The sequence below is a fragment of the Falco naumanni genome, chromosome 5, assembly GCF_017639655.2.
Source record: "Falco naumanni isolate bFalNau1 chromosome 5, bFalNau1.pat, whole genome shotgun sequence".
Lineage (NCBI taxonomy): Eukaryota > Metazoa > Chordata > Aves > Falconiformes > Falconidae > Falco > Falco naumanni.
Genome location: NC_054058.1, coordinates 51,532,958 through 51,546,322, shown reverse-complemented (window position 1 = coordinate 51,546,322; position 13,365 = coordinate 51,532,958). Strand labels below are relative to the sequence as shown.

Below are 13,365 nucleotides of genomic sequence, written 5' to 3'. Positions count from 1 at the left end.
GTACAAGTTTTCATTAGCAGGCACGGCAACAATTATTTTGTGCTGGAAGATGCTCCAGTTTTGCTTTTATTCTATTTCCCAGAGGCCTTATCTGCAATTCTTCTATTTAAAAAAAGAAAGGAAAAACCTTCCCAAGGATCATTGTGCCAAATTTATAAAAGCATCTTTAAACTCTGCAAGGGGGTGGTTGGATGCCTTCTGGATGATGTTTACAGATGTTATGTCACAGAGGAGCTGAGGGGCTTTTCTCTTAACTGTTACCTGCTTCTCATCTGCAGGAGCGAGCAGTTTGCAAGGGACAGAACTGGGCAGCTGTCATTACTGAGTTTTGAACTCAAACTATACCACCATATGTGCAGATCATCCCAGATGGAAAAGTTTATTCTCTCTCAAATGAGAGAGTAGGTATGCAGAGCCAGCTGTGCCCTGACAAAGGTCGTTTTCACATTTGCAGGAGGAACATGGATTTGCTGCACTACTGATAGGGCTAATGCAACTGTATGTGAAATTTGAAAGTTAAAGATGAAACCTTCATATGCCAAAATAGCTGTAGAGATGGGCAAAGAGGTCACCAATGTGAAACTCTTAAGGCTCTGGAAAAGAGAACCACTATAGCCTTTCTGAAAGGAGGCAATGTTTGCTGGAAGACCTGGCCTGGCCTCAGGCATGGCATGAGGACATGCCATAGGAGATCAAAAAAATGTGTAGTGTATAACTGAGCAAAACTCAAGAAACAGTAACTTGGAGAGTGGCCAACTGGGAGAAAACACTGCCACTTAGTGAACACAAAGGGTGATAGAAGTACAAAAATAACGTGCAAAGAACTTTCCTTTAAGAGTTGCAGAAGAGTTTGAGATACTGCTTGGGAAAGTAATTAATTCTCAGGTGAGTAAAGCTGGCAAGTAGGGCTGCCATTGATCTTATGTGAACAAGAATGCATTATATGGATTCTATCCAGCCATAGCAAAGAAAAGGAAAAGTTAGAGCAGTGCCTGGTGACCAGGTTGTGTGGCCGTACAAACGCAGTGCTGCTTATCTCATTTGAATCTGGGCCATCCATGTTGTCTGTCTATGCCCATATAGAATATGGTAGTAAAAGGGTGACAAATAGGACTCTGAAAATCCTGTTATTTTATATTGGTATACTTCTAGGGATGGATGATTAGATTTTTAATGCTACATTGACAACATTTATGCTTTTTAAAGAAATTTCTGTCATACCTTAAATATTTGCAGGTTTTGTTGTTACATTTTCACCAACTTCTGTTTATCTGCATATTGGAACCTGAACTAAGTGCAATGGAAAACATTTGTCAAGGTTTCTAGCTGAAATCAGGTCTGCATTATGTGTGTTGGGATTTTAACTGTGGATGTATAACTTAGTGGCACTACTGAGTGTTTCTGAGGCCCTTTTTCTCTTAACTGTGGAAACTTTTAGTACTCTTACTCTAAAGTTATAATGTTAGAGGTATGAAAGATGAAGATAATACCCAGTTCACGCCTTGCTGCAAAAATCTCCTACTGCCGTTTTATCCAGTGTCACCTCTTCGTCTTACTATGCCCTCTTAAGCGCTGCATAGAGTTTACAATTTTTCTATAGGGACGTATGCTTCATGTTTGTTTTTGGGGTTTCCTTGTAAGCCTTTGGATAATCAAAGAGGAAGAAAAAAATCCTTCTAGATTATTTAGGCAGGTCACACATCGGGTCAGCTTTGGATGAGGCAGCTAAACAACAATCTACTTCTGGATATTTCATTGCTTTCTTTGGGAGAATATTAGGTCATCTACTTAAAAAGGAACTCGGAAGAATTTGTTTTAAAAATGCCTAATCTGATCCACTTACAGTCAGGGAAAAACTTTATCTTCAGTAGGTATAAAATGAGTCTCAGCAAAAGTATGGCCAGAAAAAACTTGTAGCGGTTAAGTTAGATGTGTCCTTAAGATTTTAGCAAGCATGTGCTGGTCTGTTCTGTGGTAGGGCGTACAGAAAGATGTCTGTGTGCTATAGTAGTTTGTTCAACTTAATTGCACTAAAATCAGGGCTGACTTAGATGTGGATAATACTGGAATTAGGCTAGCATCTCTGAGTCTCCTATAATACCTCTTACGGGTTTGATTTTCTTTGGTGATGACTGACAATAAAGACAAGAGTGTAGAAATCAAAAGGGAGCATTTGGATGGGTTGCATTAAATAACTGCTGTTTCAGTGCTGGATTTCCATCTCTGTGACATTGCCCACTTCTGACCAGGGACTTGTCTGTAACAGTCCTTTAGTGCTCAAACAACTTCTTGTGATCTCTGTCAAAGCAGTCATCACAGTTGGTAGGAGAAGTAGCAATGGCAGACCTGACTGTACTCCTTCGCACCAACTTTAGCCTTAAATAGCTTCTCTGATGTCAAAAAAGTTGTGCTAGTATTGAACTGCTGCCTTGTGGGACAGAATCACACCTGGCTATATTCTTAATTTATAGAAGTCAATACTAGCTCTTGCTTTTCTGCAGTGAGGAATGGAATGGTGGTGAGGAAGGCTGGAGGTGGCAGGAACTGAAGGATATATCAGTTATCACACAAGTAACTTTTCTTATGTTTTATTTTACAGAGTTTTCATAACAACTAATGGTTCTAGAGTAAAATAATTTCTAGGGTACAAGAAAATCAAAATGTTTATTCAAAAAGTGGAAAAAGGTATGTTCGTTTATTCAGTGGCTTGGGGAATGTGTGTTTTTGAAAATAAATCAGAGTAAAAACTCATCCTTTCTTTGCATAAGTCTAGGGACTTTGTTGCAAACTTGCTAATTTACAGCAAATTGAGGACATGTCCTAAATTGAAGTTACTTTAAAAATTTTATAATTTTCTTTAAAACTATGTACTTAAAGGAGTTTACATAATTCAGAGTTTACTGCTTCAGTGTATGTCCTTAATATAGTTTACATGATTCAGAATTTACTGCTTCAGTATGTGTTGTCTAGTTTTATGTTTTGGGTTTGTTTTGTTCTTTTTTGCCAATTCCCTTTTGAAGAACATAAAAAATGAATGCTTCCACTGAGACACAGTCAGGCAACTACTTATAGCTTTGAGTCTCAAGAAGTTGACAAGACTGCTCTCCCAAAGTTTCCCATCTAACATCATGTGGTAAATGCTGTCCTCGGGCTATCAGATAGATGCAGAAGTTCTCCATGTAATTCTAGGGCTTGGGCATTATCTGAGGCTAGGATGTGGCTGTCACCACAAAAAGTAGCTCCTGAAAGGATTTTCTGCAGATACAGTCATATTTTCCTACTCTGTTAAATGCCTTTATTTTTTCTTTCCTAATGGAGTATTAAAACTGTCTTCCCCTTTTATAATGATTATGCTTTTCTTTAGTGTTTAATATATTGAAATCTTTTAAAACTGATCTTAAACTGAAAGGATCTGAAACAATATCTGTTACAAATGTTTTCTTAACTTGAGAGCATCACCTTGACCACATAGTGCCCTGCCTAAAATGCATTGTACTTTAAAATAACAAGGTAAATATTTTGAATGACGTGATGCCTTAAGTCCAAATGCAAGCACTGTTAAACACTGATTGCTGTGTGCTTGCTATCAGCCTTCAGTTTAAGCTGTATTATCCTCCTCATTTCACTTCTGAATTTGTCTCGCTGCTGTCTCGATGGAAGAATCAGCAGAGAGATGATTCTAATCTGTGATGGGGTTTGTAATATATGTTAGGTCTCACTATTCCATCATATATTTTCATTTAATTGGCAACAGTGGATAGATGTATTAAAGCTTTTTCCTCCCTTCATGGTTAGATGGCTCTATGCAACTGATGTTATATTCATATCTCTTGAGATACTGCGTATTAGGGCCTGTAAAGGATGAAATCACTGTATTGTAGTTTAACCATTCTTTCTTTCAGTTAGTGCTTTTCATATCCTGAAACAAAGCACTGAAATCAATAGAATATTGTGATCAGGCATTCCTTGCACTTAATTATGTATCTCTATTAATTTATTTAATTTTTGCCTTACTTAACATTTGTTTTAACAGCTGTTGGTGTCTTGTGATTATCTGCTGTCAAACAGGCTGTACTGTACAGCACTTTCAGACCTCTTCCAGTATCTAGGAGGAAAATATCTGTGACCGTTTCTTTGTTAGTAATTTAAGTGTACAAGGAGAAAAGTTGCCAAAGGCAAACTCCCGACACATGAATTGTATTCTGTTGTTTGACCATTGTATTAAAATAGAGGTGGAATTGTATGTTCCCTGCTTTTGATATATGAGTGTCTGCATTTCTGGACTGCAGTGTGAAGTCTCCTCTCTGACACCAAAAATCTGCTGCAAACACATTACACTGTGAAAAACTTCCAGTATTTACCACTTAAGCCAATACTGTAGTTACACTGGTTTTGTCTGAGGAGTGCTTTCCCCCTCCTCATCACTAACTTGCAGAGCAGACATTAGGTAAGAATAACGTGGGATTAATTTTCAAACATTAAAGCTGCACGTGGTTGTTGGCTGTGCCAAAAGAAGAGGTAGCTTATTTCTGCTGTTTAAACCATTCTGTGGTGTTCTTTGCTGGAAAAATGAAGGATGTCCTGTAAATGTGATGTCCTGTATTTTGTTTTTTTGGTAGTAAATCTTAGTTGCTGTTTCTTACTGGTCTAAATATGAACCCTCTTAAATTTGTTCATAACAATCAATTGCTTTTGAATTTACTTCCTCTAGTGATGTAAAACTCCCCTGGTGTCAGCCTTCTTTTCTTTTGATGAATTTTGCATGTTTCATCAAAGGTGTCAAAAAAAAAAAAATATTTTCTTTCTTTCATTCATTCACCGCTTTTCTAATGTGTGAGAAGATTCTGTGGGACAAAGGATTCTCTATGTAGAGCCTGACAGCTTGTCTGGGCTCTTTCCTTTATCCCAAAAGAGAAAAGTTCTTTGCTTCTGTTGGTTTGGGAGATTAAATTCTATCCCTGAGTGTGTGGTTGGATGGAAATGTTTGTAAAGCAGCAATTTTGTGTTGTACTCAGTTTAATGTCTTTATAACGTTGGGAAAGACCTGTTTCTTTAAGTGTTGGTTATAAGGGATGTTATTAAATTGATTGATGCCTTTTCACTATTGCCTCTGTTGTTTTGCTTTGGTTTAGTTTATGCTTCGTGACCGAAAAAAAAATAATAATTGCCAATAGGATGTAAATTCTTGTAATGCACCCACCTTAAAACACCTTCCTATAACTTTATTAAATCGAGAGAGGCTGGCCTGTGTGCTGATGTAAATCATCGCAGCACCAACTAATCCAGGGTGATTTGGTTGAGAACTTGTTACAAAATGCTTGTATGAGCCTGAATCCTGTAGTTTGAATTGCGACTAGTGACAGACCTACTTGAGTAAGAGACAAAAATTTGTCCCTGCCTATGATACTGAAAAACACCACTGAAATAGTTTAAATATGAATTTTGACAGATGTCGTTTTTCTTCTACTGTTGTTTGAAAGGGTTTCTATTAACAAGTAAATTACAAATCTGTGTTTTGTTGAGGGTAGGAGATGGGAGAAGTTGGGTTGAAACTGGATTCTGCTTTTACTAATACGTATATATTGGAAGGTTGTTTGTTGTAGTTGCAGTCCTCTTGCTCTCCATGGAGAAACTTTGCAAGAAAGGGAGTGGGTGGGATGGTTTATGCTAGTTGTTTTTACAGTGCTTGCTTGATCTGAGAAAGTTCTTCCCTCCTTGATTTTTAGTAGAAGAGGAAGCTTCATATAGGCAAGATTGACATTAGTGGGGCTCTGTGTGATAGAATAAAATGGAAATAAATACATTGATAACCGGGGTTACTGAGGGAGATGGGAGGAATGAGAGCAATTGCTCAAAGGCAAGTATTGTGTTTCAGAAAATATTTCCTAGTTCGGGAATTTGATTTCATATTCACAGCTTGAACATGGACAACATAGACAATATGCTGTGATACCAGGTTTGAATTTTTCCCAGACCAAGCTAGCACCTTTTGGGAGAATAACTCTTCATGGAGTGCTTCAGGGAGGTCGGTGGGACCTTGGGTCCTGCTTCTGGCTCCTGCTGACCTTCTGCAAGTGCTGCAGGAAGGCTGGCTGGGAGCCTTGCCTTGTCATCAGTGGTAACATTAGGTGTCTGGGATATCTTGCTCTTGCGATGGACCAGGGCTCTTGGATTATAGCGCTGAAGTAGCAGAAGCTATGCAGACTCTGCAGGTGGGGAAGGCAAGATTTTGCCTCTCTGATTTAGGGGCATAGTTAACTGACCTCGTATTTTGGGAGGTAAGCAGAGAGATCTCTCAGGTGAGAGGCAAGTTCTTGCCTTCAAAGCTAGCAAAGGCTTCCAGATCACAGTATCCCCACTGAAGTCAGATGAGTGGTGCAAGATGGTGATAGAAACTATCTTATTGGCTTCTATTTTTGACTCACATGCTTCATTAGTTTGAATTGGGTACAGACACTGAGGGGAACAGGGATGAAAAGGATTTGAACAGCCTCACTTGCACTTGTTTCCTAGCCTCCTTGTCCACATCAGGGCATTGCAGCCTCGCTGTCCTAGCTGCTACCTTGTGCTGTGGCTTCTTTCTGGTTAGAGTGTAGTAGCTGCGCAGTAGTAGTCTGTGCAGGTGAATGTGTGTGGATGGTGTCCCTCTACCCTTCCAGTTAGCTGTTGCCTGGCTGTTCTCTTCTGTGAACATCACAGTGTGGAGGGTGTTCCTTGATGGGTGTCCCAGCATGGGGCTCTATCTCCTGTGCACATCAGGAATGCACCTTCCTCGTCCCCAGCTGTCCTCCGTAGCTATCCAGTGCAATGAACAGTGTTGTGCTGGAACAAAGCTGAGGTGGTTGACCTTTTTTGTGGTGGAAGAAAATAAACTGCAGAAGAGATGTAAATGCCAGAATGATCAGTAGCTTGCTGGCTGGGGTGCTTCAGAAGCATTTTCCTTGCACTGTTAATCTCTGCTCTGCCTGACTTGGAACAGGGACTTGAACTTTGTTCTTTTCCATCTGAGACAAGTGTCCTGAGGAGTGTAATTATCTATCTCTTCCCCCCACCCCTCAATGTACTAAAAAGCTTTGTTGACAGTGCCTGGCCAGGGCTATGCTAGGAAACCACACAGTGCCCAGGCCTGGGCTGGAGCTCTGGCCTGCTGTTCTTCATTCTGCATAATTGTTAGCATCTTCCTTGGCATGCTTTTGTCCCCTGCTATTAGCACCCTTGCAGATGATGTCGGGGCACAGTTTGTGGGGTACGATTGGCCAGGGACTGTTCCCAACAAGCAGTGTGGAAAAAGCCACCTGTTTTAAGGAAGAAGTGGGAGAGAGCACCCATCTGGGTATGAGTTGCAGTGGAGCACCACTGTTAATATTTGTCTTCAGGACCAGGGAATGAGCCTTGTTGGCTTTATTTATTAGGATAGGCATAGAACTTGAGATCAGCTTACTGAGTTTAGGTTGCTCTTGTACCTGACTTTTTGATTGATGAACTCTATATAATGGCAGAGCCTCCTCAGGTCAACCTGAGAGACTGTTTTTACTGTCCCATTGTTTGTGCACTCTGTTTTGGTATGGGAGATACCCTCTTCTGATTTTGACCTCTCTTCACTTGGGGTCTTTGCTTTCAAGTAGGTAATAACTGCTGCATTACAGAATATTTGAGAAAGTCTGTCAGAGAGTTTCAGATTTGCTCTGTTTGTGTCTCATTTTAACAAGCGTTTAATCTTGGACCCCGCAAGCCTTGCTGTGAGAATGTGTTTCTATCAAAAGTTTTGGTTTTAATGATTGAATCAGGATTTTTGGACAAAAATGTCTTACATCTGAAAATTCTTGTCTGGCTGTAAAACTACATTCAGCAAAAGAAAGGGACAGAAACTAAGTTGATGGCTTTCCTGCTCACTGTGCACTTGCACTAAGTGCTACTAACTTACCCAGGAAAGTTAGGACCATTTTTTTAATTTGTCTCTCCCTGGCAAAACCGCCAGTCACCTCTTGCCTAGGTAGAGCTATAGTCAGGGAAAAGGGCAAAGCCAGTAAGGCCAAGCAGTAGCGTCAAGTGAGAGAGGGGGGACTAGGTTTTTACAGGTATAGTGCAGTTGCCACTTGGCATTTAGGATCCATCTGGGGATATTTTGATACCATATTGTTCTAGGGGATGAACCAAGCAGTAAAAATGCCTAGTTAATGTTTCAGAACACTTTAAGTGTTACTTCCAAATAGAAAAATAAGGCTTACGCTCCTGACTGCCCAGTCGTCATACAATGGAAAATAGCAAATAACGCATCACTGAATGTGGTGGCTGTGCGGCATGAATTGCTTTTACATCTTCATAATCTACATCCAGCAGAATTGCTTACTGCTGCTGTAGCCATAATTGGCAATGAATGAGGTCTACTGAGTAGGATCTCTTTTTTTTTTTTTTTTTTTTTTACGTTTTATGTAATTATACCTAACAAAAAAGCAAGAACTTCTGTATCAAAACTCTTCAGATAAAAATCTTTACAAGTAATGGAGATAAGGATTTTAATTTTTTTCTTAAGTACATACTCCTGTTTAATTTTATTGGTTTTCCTTTTCTTAGTGTAGCTCAAAGAGCCATGAGGAACTCTTTTTAACACTATACCTATAAACATGAGTCGTAGAAGTTTAAAAAAAGCCCCAGCCTGTAATAAATCCATATGCAGCAGAGATGGTATGTTGCCTTTAGCTTCTAAAATGTTTGTCTACATGCTGTAAATGGAAGTTGAAATTATTATTGCCTGGAGTAAGAGTGGACAGCTATGGTATGAGTTTGCTGTGTGAGCAGGGATGCCAAATGAACGAGTGAGCAATCAAACCCTTGGTGTTACCAATGATGGCTGTCAGCTGGAAGGACCATACTTCCCTCTTCTCAAAGACTGCTACTATGTACACCAGGACCACCTGATGCTTCACCTAAATCTCCAGCTTTTTGCTGTACACCCTGACTTAACAGTCTCCCCTGCACTGAAGAGACCAGCCTGAAGAGCGGGTCCTGTGCAGGCTTGCGCAGACCACGTGCCCTTCAGCAGGGATGATCAGTAGCAGCTCTGCAGCTGGGCAGATCTGCTGACTCTCAACTCTTATCCAGCAGTTGCAATAGGTCAGTGCTGGGCAGCAGAGAAAACATCGCTGTTTTATCTCTCAGATTCCTCTGGGGCATTTGAAACAAATTTCTTCCTCTTATGAAGAGAGGTTCAGCCTTAGTCTACAAAAGGGATCACTGTCTGGTTGGTTTCCAAGCGGAGCGGCTGATCTTACAGTGGCCTTGGCTGTTGTCTTTGCAATGATTGTGCATGCACAGAGTGATCTATGGAGATGCAACAACCTTTTTTTTCCAGGTTGGCATTTTCTTCTCCAAATGTCAAACGTAGTAAACCAAAGCACGTATCATCTCCCTGCCAAGTTAAATCCATTTGACCTGAAGTGTGTGTGGTTTTTTTGGGGTTAAAATCAAGTAGGCTGGTATTGATTAAACAGCCACAGAGATCATGGATATTAGTAAAGGGGGAAGCAGGTTCTGCTGTTGTACTGTGTTTCTCGCTGCGGTTTGTTTTTCGTTCCAAGAGCTGTTTGCCTTTTGCAATATGGAAGAGCACCTTGGAGCTGTTAGGAGAAGCAGCAGTGACTTTAGCAGTGGGACTTTTTTGACTGCTGCTCTCCCTGTGATGGGTGGGCTGGGCTGATATGGACAAGAAACCAGTGATTGGGCTGACGAGGTTCCCCTGAAACTTCAGTAATGAGATTCTTGGTTAGGAGAAGACTGCAGTACAATACAGTTGCTGTTTCCTTTGGGAGTAAGTCTTTCAGGAACCAGGATCACCCTCTTCTCTCTTTCAAAAGATAAGTAAACCTGAGTGTACAGGGAAGTGTAGAGTATTTTTGTCACTATAAATGAGTATTTTTTAAAAAAGTATTTGTTAATGCTTAGCTTACTTTCTCAAAGACTCTTCCAAACCTTTGGAAAGCATGTACCCAAGTGTTACAGCCTCACAGATGGCACGAGAAGCCTCACTGTGGGTAGACTTTGCATTGCCACCTGCACGTTTGTCAGTGCTGAAGCTTGTCCCATCTCCTGAAATTCACGAGACTAAGCCAGAGCTGTTTAAGTCCAGGCAGTTAAACAAATATACAAAAGTGGACTAGCAAGCAGAGTATTTTGTGAAAAATGAAGTGAAAATTATCCACTTCATTTCCCTGTGTTTCAGTGTCATGGCGTTAGTTCAAGCTGAAGGCAATATTGTTCTGGCTGTCATTCCACTTGCTTTTCTATTTGTGTTTTGCTGTTGCCTCTACAGATTATTAGTAAACCATAAATTACTCTCCTAATAATTCTCCTAATGTCTATTATTTTCTTTTTCATTTTGATGCATGTTTTCTGTAACAGTAATTTGTTAGTTTACAAAATGGAAGAACAAAAGAGATTGCCTGTGGATCTCAAAACAGTGCGTTAATCACAGTTAAAAGAAAACTCTGAGTGTCCACAGGTTTTGTACCTCTTTGTGTAGGAAGATTTCCTTGCTTATTGCAGCATCATTGAATGTCACCATCCTCTTTCAGCAGTTCTTAATTCCTGAAATTTTTATAGTGATGTCTTCTTTTTATTGGGAGATCCATGTTTCATTCTCAGAGATTTCATTCTTTGATCTGCATAAGGGGCAATGTGAGTGTTCACTTTATGCCTTCTGTAGTGACTGTCTACTGGTATAGTTTGTTCCCGGCCTGCCAGCATTTCTGTGTGCTGGCATCAGTTCTGCTGTTGACTTTTTTGAAAGAGTAGGAGCTAGCTGTTGGTTCTACCAGGAGATAACGTTTCAACATATCCTTGACTTTCTTTTTTCGGATTGTATCTGCAGCTGGGTGGAGGCACTTAAAAATTGCTGGAGAAGTCCAGTTCTGTAACATTCCCCTTCTCTGTTAGGCTGAGAGTGACCTTATTTTTATCCTTGAAGCTTGAGTTATGAAGGAGGTTATTAAGCTGACTGATGTCCTGCCACTATTGCCCAATTTTTTTCCAGCCAGGCCTTCAATTAGTTTACAATTCTTGCCAATGGAAAAAGTATTTTCAGGCCATGAGGAGGTAAATTATCTGAGATTATAAAATTTATTGCTGACTTTAGTCAAATGCTTTGTTAATACTGGGAAGGAAGAAGAAATTGCCCTTTGCCAGTTTTGCAGAAGGACAGTTGTTTTGGTGCTGTTGCTAGGCCTGTTCTCCTGTGAAACACCCTGAAGGAAGGAGATATGTGCAGTGACCCCAATCCTCCTCCTAGGGATAATGATTGTACAAGGTGGTTTTGATTTTTTCCTTTACTCTTTAAAACTGCAATCATTGTCTTGTCTGTTCTTTGATATAGATAGCCTGTTAAAGTAAACAACATCACCATAAGGCACGTGTGCACTCAGATTACAAACTACTGTCATGCCTGACTGCAGATGTGGCAGCAAAAATAGACAAAAATGAATTGTCCATTCTCCCAGTTGTGCATCTCACCACACACTATGTTATTTCCCTTGCTCTTTAGCTGTAGGTTGCACGTGATTTGTAGAGAATCTCCATTTCTGTTTTTCTTTCCTTTTTAAAGAGTTTTAGGAGGACACTTTAAAATGAGAAACTTAGAAGACAAATGCTTTGTCAAGCTTGTTCCCAGAAGAGGTTCAATTGCAAGAGATAGGCCTGTCTGACTAAGTGCAGTTTGGTTATGGGGTGCTTTTAAAACTGATCTGCTGGAATTTCACCAGCAAAGCTTGTGTTTACAATCTGCAAATCTGGTGTATAGTGCGCTTAGCTTGGTACAGCTGCAGTGCTGTTTTTTACTATGTATATATGCATATCCATACATGTGCATGCATATCCATACATGTGTATACATATACACACACACACCAGAAATACACATACTTATTTAACAAAGCAAATAAGTACACATGCACACATTGTTCTGAAAAGCTAGCACTTCTTGAAAGAAACTTTTGTGTTTCTTAGGAGAAATTTCATTATGAAAAGTGAAAAGAAAGGAAAGGTCTTGAGTTCTTGCTTACTTCCCTGGTTGGTAATGGCCAACAATGTCCCTATTGCAAAAGCTGGTGTGTTTTGTGCATTCATGCCTTCAGAATATCTTTGCTCTGCTTTCAGGATATGAGGCAATTGTTCATAATAGGTTAATTGTATTTCCAACCAGGTCATGTTATGGAAAATAGTTTTGCTAGAAGAAAAAAAATATTTGTCTCAGGATCTTGTGCACTTATGTGAAAGTTGGAGCCTGCTATTATGTGTTATTGAGAAGAAGGATGCAGTGCAAATCTGAAAAGTGTCTGCTTTCATCTTTGTACCTCCTTACTTGTCTTTCCCCGCACTTTTAAATAGGTCCTGCATGATGGGAAGTTGTTATGTAAAATGTTGCTGTGCTGATAAGAATGGTTCATGACATGATGATGCATTTATGGTACAGGTACCTGGAGCTGGAAAGCAGCGGTCATCGAAATGAAATCAGGTTGCATTATCGTTCAGGCAGTCATCGCTCCCACACAGAAGTATTCCCATACATTTTGGCAGATGATAAATGGCACAGGCTTTCCTTAGCAATCAGTGCCTCTCACTTGATTCTACATGTGGACTGCAATAAGTAAGTAAAGAGTATTGTTATATAAGATGATGTCACATTTGGAACATTCCAGCTTTGACTAAATTAAATGATAACAACTTGGGACTATATTTTGTCCTTCCTTTTCAGAATTTATGAAAGAGTTGTGGAGAAGCCCTTCATGGACTTACCCTTGGGTACAACCTTTTGGCTGGGACAGAGGAATAATGCACATGGTTATTTTAAGGTATGCATTCCCTGAAAGGGAAAGTGCGAACTTAAATAAAAATGATTAAGGGACTGGAATATCTTTTATATGAGGAGAGGCTGAGAGAGCTGGGATTGTTCAGCCTGGGGAAGAGAAGTCTCAGGGGGGATTTCATCAACGTCTATAAATACCTGAATGTGTGGGGGCAATGAGGATGAGGGATCCAGACTCTTTTCAGTAGTGCCTGCTGACAGGCCAAGAAACAATGGGCAAAAACTGAAACACCTGAAATTCCATCTGAACATAAGAGAACAGTTCTACTGTGAGGTTGGTCAGAGTAAGTCTGCTATGGAGATACTCAAAGCCATTTGGACATAATCCTGGGCAACCTGCTGTGAGTGATCCTGCTTGAGCAAGAGACTTGATGATCTCAGGAGGTGACTCCCAGCCTCAACCAGTCTGTGCTTCTGTGATCACAACACCGTTCTTGGGGCTGTGGTGTGTTGTGTATCTGATGCAGTGAGCTGTGTTTCCATCAAACTGGACTTCACTAAATAAAGTT

The 13,365-nt window shown here is 40.1% G+C and overlaps 1 protein-coding gene across 1 annotated transcript in view; it reads left to right on the top strand.

The window, feature by feature from the left end:
• NELL2 (neural EGFL like 2) overlaps positions 1-13,365 on the top strand; it is a 150,170-nt gene that overhangs the window by 21,321 nt on the left and 115,484 nt on the right. The window contains exons 4-5 of the mRNA XM_040596657.1: positions 12,464-12,637; positions 12,746-12,842. Coding sequence (XP_040452591.1) covers positions 12,464-12,637; positions 12,746-12,842 — 271 coding nt within the window. The remainder of the gene's footprint in view (positions 1-12,463; positions 12,638-12,745; positions 12,843-13,365) is intronic.